The sequence below is a fragment of the Alexandromys fortis genome, unplaced genomic scaffold (genome assembly GCF_014885135.2).
Source record: "Alexandromys fortis isolate MF-2015 unplaced genomic scaffold, M_Fortis_MF-2015_v1.1 scaffold_10, whole genome shotgun sequence".
Taxonomy (NCBI): Eukaryota; Metazoa; Chordata; class Mammalia; order Rodentia; family Cricetidae; genus Alexandromys; species Alexandromys fortis.
The window spans coordinates 3,541,179-3,560,315 of NW_026067895.1; the positions used below are offsets into that span (position 1 = coordinate 3,541,179).

At 45.6% G+C, this 19,137-nt stretch overlaps 1 protein-coding gene and 1 non-coding gene across 5 annotated transcripts in view; one reads left to right on the forward strand and one right to left on the reverse strand.

Annotated features, from left to right (window-relative positions):
* Positions 1-17,052, reverse strand: part of Pcsk5 (proprotein convertase subtilisin/kexin type 5) — a 411,377-nt gene extending 394,325 nt beyond the window's left edge. For 3 of the 4 annotated variants that reach the window (XR_007594733.1, XR_007594738.1, XM_050158819.1), the window contains exon 1: positions 16,400-16,609. Coding sequence is in view for 2 of the 4 variants with exons in the window: in XM_050158819.1 (XP_050014776.1) it covers positions 16,400-16,597 (198 nt within the window). In the remaining 2 variants the exon portion in view is untranslated. Of the gene's footprint in view, positions 1-16,399 lie in introns of all 4 variants that reach the window. The other variant, XM_050158830.1, reaches the window with a different exon arrangement.
* Positions 3,678-3,782, forward strand: LOC126512982 (small nucleolar RNA U13). The gene has a single exon (XR_007595220.1). It is a non-coding gene; the product is annotated as a small nucleolar RNA U13 (small nucleolar RNA).
* Positions 17,053-19,137: the final 2,085 nt, after the last annotated feature.

A 19,137-nucleotide genomic window follows, 5' to 3' on the forward strand; every position in this document is an offset into this window, starting at 1 on the left:
TAGGACCATCACAAGATCTCACCGCTTATCTTTCAGTGAGCTTCGGGGACCTTGGAATATGCTGGATCTGCATATCTTCACCGTTCTGCTGTTTCTGCACAAACAGGGGTCTGCTTGTGACCTGAAACTGATTTCTTACCACCAGCCCATTCTTTACTAGGAAGATTCTGTGCTAGTTTGTATGGCTCCAGTAGATGCAAAACTCCACTGCCATTTTCAGGACAATTATCAGAGCTAGCAGGCTCTTGGGACTCACTGAGATTCATGGAGAAGCAAGCCTGTTCCTCGGGCGAACTGGGACCTGGCTCTCAGGACTCAGATACTGTCATACTCCCAAGAGTCAAAAAATCAGACAGAATGACCCTGAGGATGACGCCAAGGTCGGAAACAGTAAGAGAAAAGCGTTGGGCATTTCCCAGAAAGCCTGAGTTTTAAAGTCCCACATCACTGATTTTTACTCCACGCCTTTATCAAATATATTATAGCCTAACTAGCGTTCCTCATGGGCTGGGGTATAGATTTTTTTTTATAAATTTTCTCTCGTGTTCAGATTTATTTTGCACAAATCGCATGCCTGTAAATGTTTTAGGATTCAACCAATATAATGACTGTCTCTATGAAGTGAGACACCATGCAGCCCACTATGGAGTCATAATTGGGTCCCCATGAGAGCGACACGGAGGAATTAGAACTCACCGTGCTAAATCCCCGAAGAGAAGCACAATAGGGACAGATTAGTTAGAAAGCTCACGGCAATTTTGCCTATACATTATTTTTAACTATACTTCCAGGGTAGATAAAAAAAAGTGACTTTGAGATGACATATAATTTCCAGAAGCAACGGTCAGATGAACAGTCTGAGTATAAAGACAGGTACAGAGGCAGGAAAGTGGGGGGGGGGCGCATCTAGGGAGCGATGCTCAGTCTGGCTTTCTTATAAGGTGGTTAGGAAGGACAAATGGTGCAAGTATTTCAAGACAAGAAAATCAGGAAAAGCCGAACACACTTGTCTTGACATATCAGGTACCACAGCTACTGGTGACTTCAGAACAAAGAAGCATTAACAGCCATCTCAAGCTCCACCACAGCTTCCTTGTTAGGTTTGGTCCACTTACACCAGCTGGCCTCCTCCTTGGGGTGGTTCCATGTGCAATCTCCTCTGCATGGACCCCACCTCACTGCAGGCAGCCTTATGGATAGCTCCCTCCTAACATTCAGGTACTCAATTCACCCCTTCCTCCTGCATGAACCTGTCTGACCAGCTGTCCCAAAGACGCTCACTTTTTAAACCTACTGATGCATTTTGCTTTCCAACAGCACTTACAGGTTATTTTCCTTATGTCCCTGCAGTTTATAGTTTGCCTCCCCCAATCTAAAGTAAACTTAACTTGAACAAGTAAATGGAACAGCGTTATGCCTACTAGAATGGCTGACAAATAGGTACTGATAGATAGACGCCATCTGTCACACAATACACTCACATAAATATACTGTCCTTGTTGGGCTTTTGTTGTTGTTGCTGTTGTTGTTATTGTTTCTGTTGTTGTTGTTGTTGTTGTTGTTGTTGCTGTCTACTTAGACATACCTGGCAAGAAGACGGAATCTTAATTGAAAGAATGCCTTCATCAGATTGTCCTGTAGGCAAGTCTATAGGGTATTTTCTTGGCTAATGGTTGATGTAGAAGTGTGGGCAGTATGCCCCTCAGCAGGCAGTCCTGAGTTTTACAAGAAAAGTGGACTGAGGAAGCCATAAGAAGCAGGCCAGTGAGCACTGTTCCTCTATGGCGTATACTTCAGCTTCTGCCTCCAGGTTCCTGCAGTGATTAACCTCAGCAGTAAAGTGTGACCTGAGAGCCATATTAAACCCTTTCCTCCCCACGCTGCTTCTGGCTACTGGCTTTTATCTCAGCAATAGATACCCTAACTATCCAGTGGTTTGATCCAGAGATATTGAAAAAAAATACGCTATACATAGTGTCAAATGACTGTAAATCCCAGCACTTGGGAGATAGCGTCCAGAGGATCTGGAGTTCAGGATCACCCTGTGCGACAAGGTTTGAGGTCAGACTGGGATAGGTGACCCTCTCTCAGAAAATAGGAGGAGGACATATAGCAATCAATTAGAAGGCATTTTGATTAGCATTCCTCATCAGCTTTTCCCTTCTGCTTCAACAGATTTGTAAATGTGAATTTTGCATAAACAGAATAGTTTGATTGTCTCATTTAGCATAGCATTTTCAAGGTTTCTGTAGCAAATCCTAAGTAGTCTACCATTTCTCTTTCTTAGAAAGCGTTGAAATTTAGGCTTACTGTCACTTCCATCCCCAACACACACAAACGCACACGCACCCTCACGCACATGTGCGCACACACATGTGTAAGAGAGTTTAGTGCAGCTACAACAGTCCTGGTGATAAGGGATAAAAGGTAAAAATTTTCTGGGTAGTTTAGATTAAGATGACACCAAAAATCACTTACAAAACCTTGGGAAGAAATGGCCATGAACCTCTGTTAACTCCATCCAATTTTCTTCATCCTTACTCAAAAGAGCGTAACTTTTTCTTTCCCATCTTTCTTTCAGACACTGGCCAACACTGAAGCATGTTTTCTCTAGCCCTTCAAGCTCTCTTCCCCTTTCACTACAGAGGTGCTTGCTGCCACATGGCTGCTTGCTGACCTCCACTGCTGAACATGCTAGCCTAACTCAGAAGCCATGACTGGCTTCCTCCCTTCTCCCCCTGCAGATTCCTCTCCCAATCCCCCTCAACACACATCTACATCTGCCACAGTTTACAGCTTGCCTGCCCTTCTGTTTACTTCCCAACTCTAATAAAAATCATTCTTGAGTTCCCCTGAGTCCATTTTTAAATTCTTACATTAACGAGACTAAACCCAAAGAGGGGACCTTAATTTCCGCAGTAATGCATTGTGCCCAAGGAAGGGCCCCCTTAAACCTTCCAGGAACACCAGCACAAGCAATCAGTACCCTTCTCATTTTGCACTTATGGATATCTGCCTACAACGTTAAAGGCTCTGGGATTATCTCCACATCCCTGCACTCTAACTAGTGTGCATGACCAAGTTTTATCTCCGTTGAGAAACTTTAACTAGAGAAAACAAGACACAAGCCTGGGAACATCAATATGGAGAGAATGCTATATTTTCACAGCTGTACCAGTGTCTCTATAGAAAAATATCAAATCTTTTATGTATGAATATTATTACAAAAAAAATCAGCCCCATCATTTTTCCTTAGAGAGCTTTGAGACTCATGTTTGTGACCACCCTCATCCCTAACACACACACACACACACACACACAGATACATACTCCCCATGTGTGCGTGTATGTGTGTGTGTGTGTGTGTGAGTGAGAGAGAGAGAGGGAGGAGAGAGAAAGAGAGAGAAAGAGAGAGAAAGAGAGAAATACTAGAACACTGGGGAAAAGCATCAAGGAAAGACTTACTTTTAACAAATCTGAGTTTCGGTGCTGGCATGGCATTCAAATATAGTTTTCCCAATAGAGAATTAAGCACTCAGATAACGCACAGAAAATTACACTAGGAACCTAATGCTTCCTTTGCAATTCTAGCTCTAAATTAACATACAGATTAACATACAAATGCAAACCAGATTAGTCTACCATACAGAGCAGTCTGAGAATGTTATCTACTACAGATCTTTGCGGACTCATAAGAACAATGATTAGATAGATGCCCACACCGTTTTGTGACTTTCCTCTCTCACACCTTGTTTTGATGTCAGCATATTACCCATCTGACATGGAAAAATGGTCCTACATTACAGAAAGAACACTCTATAAATAAATTTAAAATCCATATCCTACAGGCAGTAAAACTCAGAACAAGAATACATAAAGCAACACGTTCAGAATTCTGCTTCACTGTGCTACATAAAATATGTATATAAAGGTCAGGCTTGTGACATGCGAATGAATTATAATTATCTACCATAATTCAGCGATGGAAAGCAGACTATACGACTTCCTAAGCTGGAGCAGAGTACATATGACATAGTACATATCACTTAAAAATTCATTCTTTCAGGCAGGTGCAGTAGAATACACCTGACCTGCAACCCCAACACTTGGGAGGCAGACATGGGAGGATCACTATGAGTTTGAGGCCAGCCTGGGCTTGGTAATGAAAAGCAGGCAATCTCAGACTCCACTCTGAGTCCCTGTCTTTCAAAACCAAATGTTATACAGCTATTGCCTCCAAGCTGAACTGGTCTTTTCTGAAAAGAAGAGCAGGTCCATGACACTCAAGAAGCTAACGAAACCCACAAGAGTTACAAGGTTCACAAAACCCTTTCCCCAGCAGTAAGCAGTCAGAGAGAGGGCCGTCTACTGGACCTGTCTGGACGTTGTACAGGGAGCTGATGTGGGAGTCCCCTCTGTGTGCTGTGATTACCATTAATGGATTACCATTAATGAATAAAGAAACTACTTGGCCTGTTGATAGGACAGAACTTAGGTAGTCAGGGAAGACAGAACTGAATGCTGGGAGAAACAAGGGCGGAGTCAGAGGGATGCCATCTATCCGCCACCAAAGAATGACATGCTGAAACTTTGCCGGTAGGCCATGACCTTGTGGTGATATACAGATTAATAGAGATGGGTTAAATTAATGTGTAAGAGTTAGCCAATAAGAAGGTAGAGCTAGTGGGCCAAGTAGTGTTTTAATTAATATAGTTTCTGTGTGATTATTTTGGGTCAAAGCTAGCCCAGGTGGCCAGAATGAACAAGCAGTGGCTCCTTGCAACAGGGAGCTTCAGGGATGCAGTTTTCTTTAGTGGTCACCCATGCTAGGATGGGCTTTCTGGTGGGTGATGCAGCATCCACACTCCTGTAAATAACCCCTCACTCATGTTCCTGTAAGTGACTCCAATAGACTCACGGGCTCAATATAACAGACGGAAATAGACCAGCTTCTTTGGTTTGCCATGTGTGCCCTACCTAGGGTGAAGAGACATTTGTTCATGTCTCCCAGGAGAAGTCATAACACCGAAAGAACAAAGAAATCAGCTTTAAGTATTATTTCTGCTTTTACGATCTCTGTGTACCCTGTTTCTTCTATATCGAGTGCTCACCGCAATCCTCAGTTTTTAAGTCAAATAAGAAAAAAAAAAGCCATATTGAAAATTGAAAGCAATCACCTGTGTGTCTGTCTTTGTCCCTTAAGTTGGTACAGGACCTGCAGTGCAAATAATAGCGCACAGTAGTGAAAAGCAGAGATAACGCCTACAGCTATCCAGGGAGAATCAAAACGCGAGGAAACCGTAGTGTTCCCCAGCCCAGTGGGTAGAGCAGCACAAATCACTTCAATCATCATCTTACCCACCACGCTGATCACTCTCTCCAGCTCCTCAGCCTCCATTTATGGACGCCCCCCAACTCACCAGCTCTCGGCTGTGTTCTCTCTTTCTCTCTCTCTCTCTCTCTCTCTCTCTCTCTCTCTCTCTCTCTCTCTCTCTCTCGCCACCCAATTGGACCCCACCTTGGATCTCATCGTCAAGCAGAGGTGCTATACGTAGCACCTTAAATCTCCTCTGGGGTGGGGCAGAGTGGCTCATGCTTCTAATTCCATCACTGAAGAGCAGAGGCAGGAGGATTACTCCAAGCTCCAGACCAGTCAGGACAGACAGAGACCCTGTTTCAAATAAACAACAATAACAAAGCCCCTCTGGAATGGCTCTGATTATTAGCCTATTGAACTAGCCATCCATGTGTTTTTGAATTTACAGCCCTATATCCACCCCTTTCCTTTGTCCCTATCAGCTACCTCTCCATCCGGACACTGCTCAGTCATTTCAAGACTATTCCTGTGTCCAGGAACTACTACTCCCTAGTTCCACAGACTCTTTTTTGCCTTCCCTCTTAACCTGGTAAATTCTACCTCTCTGATATGAAGAACAAAATGATGCAAAACCAATCAATGGTTCATTTCTTTTACTCGTCTGTTTAATCGACACCTATTGAGCAATAAGTGCAAGCAGCAAAAAACCATGTTCCTACTTGGAAATCCATTTTACAGTGGCCCTTTTTTTATGACTTTCCTAAAAATAGTTTAAACACTGGAGCATCCAGACATCACTTCCACACAGTCTCTACTGCTCCATAGGTGCGCTTCGCCTGTTCAGGGGCTGATGGGATCACTTCCTCTCCATTCCAACAGAAGCACCTCTTGTTTGCCACTCACCTTCCATTCCTTCAAGAACCCAGGCACCAACATCTCTCTCCCTTCCTTAAATGCATCCTTCTACCTAAGCTCTTCATGACTCCCATCTATCGTATTCACTATGCTTTTTATTGTTCTGGCTGCTGGGGACATAAACGTAGCGTAAATGAAGCGCAAAACTATATTCAAGGATCTCACTGGCTAGTGAAAGGATAAAAGTATAAATATGCACATGCACATACACACATGTACACACATGTACACATACACCACACACACACACACAGGGTGGTCATCATTTCTTTTCTAACATTTTTGAGAGGAAGAGCACCCATGAAAAGAAATTGGTGAAGGAAAATGAGTAAATAAAAAAAATGAAGTGACATTATTTCTTAATAATGTAATGTGTTGGGTGCTATTTTAACCCTCGCAGCAATCCCGTCAGGAGGAATAACGTTACTGTCTCCTTTCACACACGAGGAAACGAAGGCACCGAAAGCTTAAGGTGATTGCCCAGAGTTCTCCAGCTTAGAAGCAATGGCATTAGGGCTCAAAGATCCTTGGTCCTGGATCTATGTCCTAACTACAGTATCCTGATGAGAAAAAGATGGAGGGAGAGGACAGGCATATAGAAAAGTCAGTAGAGGCAGAATGCGGGTAATAATTTTGTCCTTGCCTTGCAAGCCCTCGCAACCCAACTTCCCTACACTGTCAACAGAGCACTTGCTAAGAACTCTGGAGACCCCACTACTGCTCATTCTCATCCCGCTGGATTCTCCTGTCAGCACACCTCACTGCTGCAGAGCTGGAACTGGGAGGACACACCCTCTCGAGAGCTCTTAGCCTGCACCTTCCTGCTCTGCTCTCCCCTTCATCCACCGCCTTCCTCCTTTGCTGACTGAATGAGAACATTCCTCCTTCTTATATTCACAGGCCCTCTTCTCTAGCCACAGGTCATACCTTGGCAATTCATTTCCACAGCACCCTTGCTACAAACTTCCATAGTTCATGCGGAGCTGCATGAGGGGTAAAGTCTGTCTGCAGGGATCCTTACTTCTTGCCTGGGCTAAATACTCTGCCATCCACTGGAAAGTTCACTACACTTGCCCCTCTACCTACTGCAGAGGACCTCAGCTGTATTCTAGAATCTGAAGGAAGGAAAGCCAGCTATTCAGAACCAATAGAATGGTAGGTACCATTGAATAGAAGGAAGAGGTACTGATAGGCCTAGGTCAAAAAGAGCAGCGTTCTATAAGATGAGAAACACTTAGGGATTTGATACACAACATAAACACTAAATAAATAATATGGTATTGTTCACTGAAAACCAGCTAAACGACTAGATTTTAGGTACTCGTCAAACAATAAAAAGGCTGGAAGAGGCCTGGTGGTGGTGGCGCACGCCTTTAATCCCAGCACTCAGGAGGCAGAGGCAGGCGGATCTCTGTGAGTTCGAGACCAGCCTGGTCTACAAGAGCTAGTTCCAGGACAGGCTCCAAAACCACAGAGAAACCCTGTCTCGAAAAACCAAAAAAAAAGAAAAAAAGAAAAAAAAAAGGCTGGAAGAGATGACTCCGTGGGTCATAGTATGTACGGCTCTTGGCTAAGCCAAGTTCAGTCCCCAGCACTCACGTTGGGCAGCTGTCAACCACCTGTAACTTCAGGTCCAGATGAACTTGAAGCCTCTGCCTTCAGCAGGTACCTGTGCTCATATGCAAATACACCCACCCAGGCACATCCAAACACAATTTTTTAAATAAAATAATTTTAATAAACAAATTAAAGGGCTCCGAAGAGATGTGAAAAATGACAGAATTACTTGCTTCTCTTTAGTAACCATTATATGTGTATATATCTATACATGTAGAGAGAGATACACATACACACACATACATACATGCATACTCATATGCCAAAACATGATGCCGTGTACCTTAAAATATACGTTAAACAAAATTCTTTAAAACTAAGGCTTAATCTATATTTCTCTCCTTGAAAATGCTCCCGAAGACTGTCCAAATGGCACAAATGAGTCCACATTCTCTAGGTCCCGAGGCGATAATTGCAGCTGCCCTGACATCCTTCTTTCTCCCTCAAACCTCACTTCTGTTTAGTCACCAAAACCTGAGTATATTTCCATAGGAACTTCCAAATCTTTCCAATTTCATTATTAATAATAACCGTTATTATTCTCTGCTTCCTCCAGTCCATTGTGAATACTCCCCAGGCATCACAGAGCCATACTAACCAGGCAGATCGCCGCTGTTCCACCAAATGATAGTTGTAAGTAAAAATCCCTAGTCCCAGAAAATATCTCCCAATCTCCCAATCTGGGGAGATTTACATGGTTGTGAAGCAGCATGTGCTTTATTTGCTCCTTACAGAATATCCATATAATGAATCCTCCCTGGTAATGTAGGAAAGAGCCTAGGCATTCATGGCCTTATATAATCATATCAGTAGTGGGGTCATTCCCTGTCCCACATCTGTTTTCTCTTATTCTAGTAATAGAAATTCATTTTCCTTTAGGGAACGGCCCCTCCCCAAGTGTTGGACTGCCTCGCAGAGATCAACATTTCCCGCACTTCAAAGCTAGACATGTGGCCCAAGATGACCCACCCATGAACCACTGTCCCCTTGGACAAATGTCTGGCCCAAATGTGGGGGACGTGACCCCATTCCATGGTCAGAGCACACTATATCCCTTCTGGGGTTTCAATGCCACCACTGGGTAGAAGAATTACTAAGGCTCACGTGAGTTCTGATGTTTTGTAGACAACAGTTGCCTGAGAATGAAGCGCACATGGGGAAATGAAGAAATCACAGCCATTACCATCCCCTCTGGCTGCTGAGCTAGACAAGCCCACAATCGCTCTTTAAAAACAAAATCACTTGGCTGTAGATTCCAGAACTGACAGTTCCCCACATGACGAAGGTACACAAATGCCTACGAACTGACCCTGCGGCACACGTGCTGGACTGCCTTAGATACATGTCTGTCTGGACTAGGAACACGCCTAAGGTCAAACTCACTACTATTTCCGTAATAAGATAAAATAACGCTGTAGGCAGATGGTGATTGAACTGCCTTTGAAATTTCCTGCTTCATTGAAAAGTCTGCTGGTTACTATGGGCCTAAAGGCCGAAGATGGATGCCCCAACGGTACAGAGGAACTTTGGGTGACTGTCCAGGCAGCGAGATGTCTCTGTCATTTCAAGAGTTTTGGATTTCTTGTTTGCTTAGGTAATATTATATCCTTCTGGAGTCTTTGATGGAGTTGAAGAATGGATAGTTATAGTTTTCCATTATTATGATAAAGATAAAATAGATATAAATATTGCAACTGTAATTCTTCCTTTACAACTGTTTGTTATATGTAATTTTACTATGTTAAAGTTAAAGCCTTTCTTTTTTGTTTAAACAGAAAAGGGGGAAATGATGGAGGTGGGTCTTGTATCTTATCTGTTGCTTTCATTGGTTAACTAATAAAGGAAACTGTTTGGCCCTCTGATAGGGTAGAAATTAGATAGGCAGAGTAAACAGAACAGAATGCTGTGAGAAAGAAGCTGAATCAGGGAGTCGCCATGATTCTCCCACTCCAGACAGACGCTGGTTAAGATCTTCTCTGGTAAGCCACCTCGTAGGCTACACAGATTATTATACATGGGCTAGTCCAGGTGCGAGAGTTAGCCAAGAAGAGGCTAGATATAATGGGCCAAGCAGTGTTTAAAAGAAAAAAATAATCTCCAAAATATATAAAGAACTCAAGAAACTAGACTGTAAAAGGCTAATCAACCCAATTATAAAATGGGGCACTGAGCTGAACAGAGATCTCTCAACAGAAGAAGTTCAAATGGCCAAAAGACACCTAAGGTCATGCTCAACTTCCTTAGCGATCAGGGAAATGCAAATCAAGACAACTTTAAGATACCATCTTACACCTGTCAGAATGGCTAAAATCAAAAACACCAATGATAGCCTATGCTGGAGAGGTTGTGGAGAAAGGGGTACACTTATCCATTGCTGGTGGGAATGCAAACTTGTACAACCACTCTGGAAAGCAGTGTGGCGGTTTCTCAGAAAATTTGGGGTCAACCTACCCATGGACCCAGCAATACCACTCTTGGGAATATACCCAAGAGAGGCCTTATCATGCAACAAAAATATATGCTCTACTATGTTCATAGCAGCATTGTTTGTAATAGCCAGAACCTGGAAACAACCTAGATGCCCTTCAATTGAAGAATGGATGAAGAAAGTATGGAATATATACATATTAGAGTACTACTCAGCAGTAAAAAACAAGGACTTCTTGAAGTTTGCAGGCAAATGGATGGAAATAGAAAACACTATCCTGAGTGAGGTAAGCCAGACCCAAAAAGAGGAACATGGGATGTACTCACTCATATTTGGTTTCTAGCCATAAATAAAGGACATTGAGACTATAATTCGGGTTCTTAGAGAAGCTAAATAAGAAGGAGAACCCAAAGAAAAACATATAGGCATCCTCCTGAATATTAACCTTCATCAGGCGATGAAAGAAGACAGAGACAGAGACCCACATTGGAGCACCAGACTGAAATCTCAAGGTCCAAATCAGGAGCCGAAGGAGAGCGAACATGAGCAAGGAACTCAGGACCGCGAGGGGTGCACCCACACTGAAACAATGGAGATGCTCTATCGGGAACTCACCAAGGCCAGCTGGCCTGGGTCTGAAAAAGCCTGGGTTAAAACAGGTCTCACTGAACATAGAGGACAATGAGGACTACTGAGACATCAAGAACAATGGCAATGGGTTTTTGATCCTATTGCATGTATTGGCTTTGTGGGAGCCTAGGCTGTTTGGATGCTCACCTTACGAGACCTGGACAGAGGAGGGTTTTCCTTGGACTTCCCACGGGACGGAGAGCCCTGATTGCTCTTTGGGCTGACGAGGGAGGGGTCAGAAACTAACGAGAATACTTCACAAGTAATTTCATTTTTAACAGTGCAGTGTTTATTTTTATAAAACCCAAAATGGACAAACACACAAGCACCAGCTATCTTCCAGCATGCATGAATGTCCAGAGGCATTCATGTTCATGACACGGAAGCCAAAGGCAGCTTGTCATCAAACCAACCTGCGTGAGTTGAGTGATGTGGTCGCCAGGCGAAACAATACCTGGAGACGCTTCAGCCTTGGGAAGAATCCAGACTCTACCTCACAGGACTTGAACGAATAACACAAATACCCCTCCCATCCCAAGGGGTGTTTCTGGGTCAGGACTCCCTTTCTCTGGACATTTTCCCAGCATACTATCCTGCTTCTTTGGCTGACCTTTAAAGCTAAAACCTCTGGAACGAAGCCCATGAGAGATTGTGATAAGGCAAATTCAATGGCTTTGGGGCTCACAGAAATGTTTTTCTAAAGCTAAGCAGAACCCCAAAGGCCTCATAGAACCCATTCTTTGTCTATTAGGTTAATACAACAGACCCCCCCGACACACACACACTCCATCATCGTCAGGCTACGGCCTTTGATGGCTTTTTCTAGTCCAGGTTTCCCTGTTCTGGTTCAGTCTCATCATGAGAAACATGCCATGTGAGAGCAGCTAGCCAAGGCAGGGCTGAGGTTCTTGGCTGTGAAGAGCTATCCCGTGCAAGGCCAGATGTATCACACAGGGATCAGATGGGATTAGCCATGCATCTATTCTCCCGCTTACAACATGCCTTTAGATTTACCAGGGAAACTCAGTCCATTTGCATACAGCCTAGCAGGCTAGCCATGAACACCCAGAACTCACTCTCTGACACTCATCAGCATTTAAGAATCCTATTATTCACAGGCCAACATTAACCAGGAAACCAGGCAGCAGCATCTTTGAACAAGGTTCTTCCCGCTCTAGATCATTTCCTACTTATCTGGAAAATCATTCTGAGTTTACTGTGTACAGATAACATTCAGTCTTAACATTTTAATTCAAATGTGATTAAACACAATATGCTAATGCAAAATGCTTTATAATATACATAACTATGATACAATTGTCCTTCAGATATTTTCAGTTTCAAAGAGCATCTCATGTAGCCCAGATTGGCCTCAAATTCAGGATATAGGTGAGGATGACCTTGAACTCCCAATCAGTGCACCAGCGTGCCTACTTTATGAGGTACTAGGAACTGCACTCAGCTCTTTGTACAATACTATCAACTAAGCTCTATCCCCAGCCCTCATTCTCTACATACTGCCCTTTCCTCCCTTCCATCTCAAGCAAAGGTAAATGAGGGAAGATGGTACCATCCAGGGCCATCGGCTTGCATTGTTTAAGTGCAACATAAAACTGTTTTTGAAACAGTTTTAAATGAAATAGAAAATCACTCTCCTCGTGTGCAAAACTCACCTAACTCAGCCACTTGACATCTACATATCTTCCCTTAAAAAAAAAAAAGTCCTCCTTTCACCATATCTAAATAACATTTAGGTCTCACTTATTTCAACCTGTCCCCTCTGATTCGAATTCAAGGAACATTTTTACCACAGGCCTATGTGCTGAACAGTGCATAGCGACCCCTGCTCTGTTATCTCAAGGTTTATCATCTTACAGACCGAGGCACAGGGGTGCCCCTAAGTTCAGTGACTTTCCCGCTCACAGCCTTGCTAGTCTTCACACCCACATGCTCACTGGGGGAGCCCCGTGTAAAGCAAATCTCAGGGTAGCTTCCAGCTGGCTTTACCCTTGTGGAAACCTGCACAAAACGTGACATGGCTGGTGGTGAGGAAGGCTGCTTATTGGTAATCTCCGGCTTGGAATCAATGATTATAGGCAATTCATAGAAGGATAAATACAGCAACTGCAAACCATCTGTTCACAAGAGATCTCCCAGATTCAATTAACGAGAAATTCATTCCTCTCTACACAGATCTCGTCTACCAACAATTAATAACATGTACCTGACCTTATTCCTTTATATTTCTATTCCCTAACCAGAAGGCTGTTAACTCAAAGACTCGGAGGATACAATTAGTGGCAGCGGACAAAGGCTGCTTCTTCTTACCCCAGGCACGCCAACAGCCATGCATATCACCTACCCTGCGGCACCCCATTAGGGGTTGGTAGTTCTAGATACTCCAGGGGCTGCTATTCAGAGCTCAGCTTGCCAACTCCAGGCATCCCACAAGCCCAACATAGCAAGCAAAACTTGATATATTCTGACACAAGAACAACCACTAGCAATGACGATAGCTAGGCATCACTTGAGAGTTTTAAACATAAACCATTCATAAAACCTAAGAAAACATAATGCTATCTCCATAACCAGAGGGAAGAACAACCCGCATTACTGCTCCCTTCTAGAGGGCCTTCTGGCTTGTTTGATTGCTTCTCCCATTACTCTGTATGTCTTATCTTCCCGAAACAGAAAAAGAGAGCCACCTTCCCTTTTCTGCAGAAATCCCCAGGCCAGAAATCTTACCCTTAAATGCTAACATGCTACACACAAAACACTGCATTGATAGTCTAAGTAGGCAGCCAACACTTTACTGTGGTGAAAATTCACTACTTTCCTCACCTAGAATATCATACTAAATATATACATCTACATGCTGCCAGGATCATAAATGACTTCAGAAATAATAAACAAGTTCTTGGTCGAATTTGTGATACATGAGCGAACTCCCCGGACCCCCCCCAGCACAAAACATGAAAACATTCCAGGAACATTGGTAAATTATTTACTGCCCTAAGCTGAACCATGGCCGGTTTATTGCTGGAAAGAAAGAATCATAGAAGGATGGCCAAAGTGTTAAAAGGTCAGTGCAGTAAACGATGAATACGAAATACATTGTCCCTTTACAGTGCCATGATGGTGCGCACGCGGGAACTCAATTTACCCCGCCTAAGCCAAAAGCCGTTTGCTCCTTTCATTTGCCTGAAAATGTTTTACTCTGTGCAATAGCAGATCTTTTCACACTAGTTATTGCAGCAATTCAGGGCTCCTCTGCAACCCCTGGGAGAGCTTTATTTCCACAATGGGATTGTAAAAACTACAGTAAATAGTAGTTAGTGGTATGTATATAAACTTCCTTGGTTTTACTTTTGACATGGAAAGCCGTGGCTCTTTGCTATAAAGACATTTGTAAAAAGTCAGAAGATGTTATAGGACACTGGCATGTTTGCTTGTTCAAAGCAGATGAGAGAACAGTGCTGCCCTCTCACTAGAGGCCACTGGACTCTGCAGTCTTAGCTCAGTTCTGAGTCCAGGAGGACAGAAGTGTCTCTCTACCCTTGCAAGTTAAGAAACCTCCCATTATCAACAAGTCCAGGTCCTTCTAAGCAAATATTAGTGAGCACTGACGGGATATTTGCTTCCAGTCTACTGAGCTACCAACTAGAATTCAGGGAAAAGGGGATTTTACTCTTTCCTTCTGCACCCTGGATAGAAGGATTCTTTAAGCAACAAAATCCCCAAAGGAGCCATCCTGGACCAGAGTCTTAGATTCCAATCATGGCTGTACAGTTGGGGTCAGTCTCCTATCCCAGTGTCCTGGTCTGTTTTATGCCCATTGTGCACCAAGGTTGTTTTTGAAGAAGTATGGCTTCGAGAACTTAGCCTCCAAATGCGGCTGGCAAAGAAGATGCTTAATGTTGGCTGAACTGAAAATGTCTCCTGAAAGATTGGACAGATGTGTTCTTTCTGTCTGTTAGCCTTCCTGTAGGCACTACTGAGATTTATTTGGTGCTAAACTGTAAGGTTTGGTTAAAAGACCTGAATGGACTCCGTGTTTCTTTCATGGAAGAGGTCGATAGAACCCCAAGAGGTAATTCTCCTGCAGGTGGCAGACACTCCGGTAACAAAATCTGACTGGGTGCTCTAACTTCTTCAGGGGACCCAACGAAGCGACGGGGACATAAACCATGCTTCTTGCCCTGGTCTCAGCCCTCCACTGGCTTCTCTGGAATACATCCTCCCTCCAGGAGGGTAAAGAGCAACACCTCCCTCTCTGTCCTCTGTATGCGTACAGCTCCTCCCCAGCTTATTTCTAGAAGCAGGCAAAGGAGTTCATTCCCCCAGTCGAATTTTCCCCCAGTGGGCAGAGCGGGGAGGGGGCTGGCCCAGCATCCTAGACGCGCACAGAGTTCAAATGAAATGGTCTCAGAAATCATCTGTGCTCTTCTCGCTTCATCAACACCAATGGTTACCTTCCTAGGAGCCCCGTGGCACCATGCGAACACTCCAAAACGTCCCTGTGGCCCTTGGGGTTTACACTCAACCCCATTTGAGCTCCAACAGGATTCCCTCCTTGGATCAGTCTCAAAGTTGTGAGGTCCTTAGGAGGGGCACTTACAGAGCACTCTCCAGTCCCGTTTCTGGTAGGGACCTGGGAAAGAGGACAAAATCCAGGGCTTTTAGGCCAGAATACAAATCGGTAGCGCTGGCTAGGGTCCCATAAAAATGTCTTGGCATTTCCCTCAGGATAGCGAATGGAACGAAAGCCCACCAAAGGCACCTCATCAAAACATTCCTGCGACACGCTGCAACAGGGTACCTCACGTTCCACCCCAATAGAAGATTCCGAAGTTCCCCTAGCGGAACCCAGCCAGTGGCTTTCAAAGTCTCCCAGGTTCCTCCCCACCCAGCTCCGGGGGCCCACATTTGGATCCCAGCCAGGCGAACCAGCAGCCAGGACCCCTCTAAATTCGTGCTTCCCTTCTGGTGTCCCGCCCCCTTCCTCTCTCCTCCCACCCCAGCTCCAGTTGAAGCGCTCCAGGCTCTCCAGAGCCCAGCAGTTCTGTGGCCCAAGAGGTTAATCCAGGCTTTCCCCTCCTAGTTGGGTCCAGAGGCGTTCTCACTCTTTGGCCTCGCAAAGGTCTCTACCTTCCCTGCCACGATTACTCGCAGGGGTGTTTCCTCAAGTTAGCAGCCCTCCCGGACTGTCCAAAGGTCCAAGGCGAGTCCGAGTCAGGGCAGAGGCACCCCAGATTTTTCCAAAGACCCTACCTGTCCCGCACAGCTTGTAAAAACAAATTAAACAGGGACCCCAGCAACTTCGGGGCATGCGTGTGATTGTGCAAGGACCGGGCGAGAGCATCGCCCCGGAGTTCGGGCCGCAGCTGCAGAAGTACATCTGGAAAAGGGGGAGGGGTCCGAGGAAAGGGGACAAGAAGTCCCCAACAGCTAGTTTCTAGGTGCAATGCCTGAGTCACCGGGGATTGGGTTACCTGTCCTACGTTGATAAATCCGTACTTGCTGGCTATGCGGTCGGCCTCCGCGAAGCCGCCGGCGATCTTCACTGCCCAGTGGTTGGTGTAGACGCGCGTCCGGCACACTGGGAGCAGGCAGCCCGCGAGCAGCGCCAGCACGCAGAGCAGGTCCCGCCGCCCGAGGCAGCAGCAGCGGCTCCTCCAACCCCAGCCCATGGTCCCGGCGCCTCGCCGCTTTGCTCGCCCGGCTGCTGGCTCGCGCGCTAAGGGCGCGCACAACTAACTTCTCCGGCCTGGGCCGGCGGGGCGCGCAACCGGGAGCGGTCGGTAGGAGGCAGAGAGTCCGGGAGAGGAGCGGAGCGGAGCGGAGCTGCGAGCCCCTTGCAGGCTCCTAGACCATCCCTGGGACAGCGGGGACCCGGGCTACAGGCTCTGGGCCAGCGGGGCGGTGGGCGAGCACTCCCTGGCTGGCACAGGAGGAGGTGGAGTGGGACTGGCGCCTCAGCCGCGGGCTCTCCGGGCTCCGCTCCTGCACTCTTCGGCTGCCTCTCGTTCCTCTCGGGGGGCCCTGGAGCGCGGTGGAGACGACCGGCCCGAGCTCAGACAACGACCAGGCGCCCCCGCTACTCGCTTGTTCGCTCGCCCGCTCGCTGCGCTCCCTCAGGCTCTGAGCAGCGCGCGGCGACTGTGAGTGGCGACGGTAGCGGCGCCCGCTCCGCATAAATGACTTCCCCCCCGCCCCCGAGCACCCCTCCTTTCCCTCCTCTCCCTCCTCCTCTCCTCCGCCCTCACGAGCCCGGCTCAGCCAGGCGCCACCCAGGTCCTAGCGCCTCCCTGTTCTCCCCCACTGTAACCTCTAGGGTCGGGGGACAGTCTCCCCAAAGAGCTGAGAAGAGAGCACCCATAGGTTCTTGGTTTCTATTCCTCTCTCTCCACCAGTATGGATTTGAATTAATTTGCCACTGCTCTGGAAAGTCTAAGATTTACACGATGATAAGACGGAAGCATGGCAAAGATTCATTCATACCGGCTCTAAACATCTTGTACTAACTAAGCATTTTAAGGTCGCTGGTGTCTCAGTTGCTGAACAAATAACTCGAGATTTCCACTCGACTGATTCTTTATGCTTTTCAGCAACTGTTTATTTTGCACGTTCTGCTCCCGGGAGAAGCTGCCACACAGGACAGTTAAGTCTTATCCACTCTTACAAAAGCCAAAGCCAAGTCTGTCGCCTGCTGACTTTAGAGATACTCTGATACTCAGCAACAGTGTCACAGGAGAGTGAAATCCCAGGCTGGAAATGAGAAAAAATGGCTCTAGGGATATCTGGACTAGTAGAGGATGGGCAAGTGTCTGTTCCAAGGGAGTGGCCGTTCGTCGATCTTCCTCATCAAAGGGAGTTTTCCAACTTTCCAAATATGACTTGGGAACAGTGAAGGATGATACTACAAAAAGGATCACAGAGAAAGTCGGATGAAATACCGTGTCTGTGTTAAAGCACAGTGACTTCAGACAAAGCAGGGAACCCTGCTGGGCCTCTTCGAGCTTCTCCATCCACACTGTCTTATTGCAGGTGAGGGGCCAAAGAGTGGCTTACTATAAAAAAGAAAAATTAGACCTCATGAAATAGATCGCCTGGCCTTAAAAGGACTGTCCTGAATTCCCACCTCCCTTTCCCCTCTTCTCCCATTCCTTATCTTTCTGCCTAAGCACTAGTTGAATGTGTCTGAGATTAATCCATTGCAGGATGATTTTATTATCTGACTCATACCTGCGAACTTAATTCTACTAGTGCCTTGGAGCATACATTTTATGGCATTTTGCATATTGTATAAACATGTTATAATTTTGAGTCTGACAAACAAACTCAAAATAACATTTCCCTATATAGCAGGTCAAAGGTAGATGAGAAAAACAGATACCCTTTTCAGAAGGATGTGTATTCTATTGATTGTTCAATTGGCTGGTTTAACACGTCTGTATGAGGACCTGGTATGGTTCCTCTCACATGGTGCTGAACATTGTGATGGGGGGAGGGGGTGGCAGACACACACAAAATATTAGTGGAATTTAGGCTTAGAATTTTCAAGAGTAAATGTGGCTCATTGTTATTCCCATTGTTTTGGTAAAGGGAGAAACATAGGCACTCTGCTTGGTTGTAGAGTGTTGGTGTAGTCTGGCTACTGGCCAGTCCCTTTGGACACAGCTCTTAACCCCACACCATGGACTGCAGAGTAAGGGGCAGGGAGAGAGAGAGAGAGAGAGAGAGAGAGAGAGAGAGAGAGAGAGATTGGTCTGTCAACTGCTAACTGCCAGCCTGAGCTTCTGCAGCTATGCAGCTCAAAGTGGCTGAGCTCCAGAGAGAGCAAGAGGAGCTCACTGAAGATCTATTTTCAGCAAGTGCATAAGGGACAGAATTGGGGGGATTCGCTCTCTGTGGGGCAAAAGCACCTGTCTGACCTCGGTCAGCAGGAGGAGGCTCACAGCCCAAAGTACTTTGAGAGTCAAGTTTGAAGCATGGCCTTGAGATTTCTCTCTAGGACTCTAGAAGTCTCTCAACAGCACACACACACATACACACACACACACACACACACACACACATCAAAAAACAAGCAAGCAAGCAAACAAACAAGCAAACACAAAACACTTCTCTTGAAAGCCATGTTACCTCTGGGTTTGAGCTTGTGAATGAAATAAAGAAGAATGCCCGAGTCTCTTGAGGGCTAAACACTGTTTCCCTAGCATGACAAAAC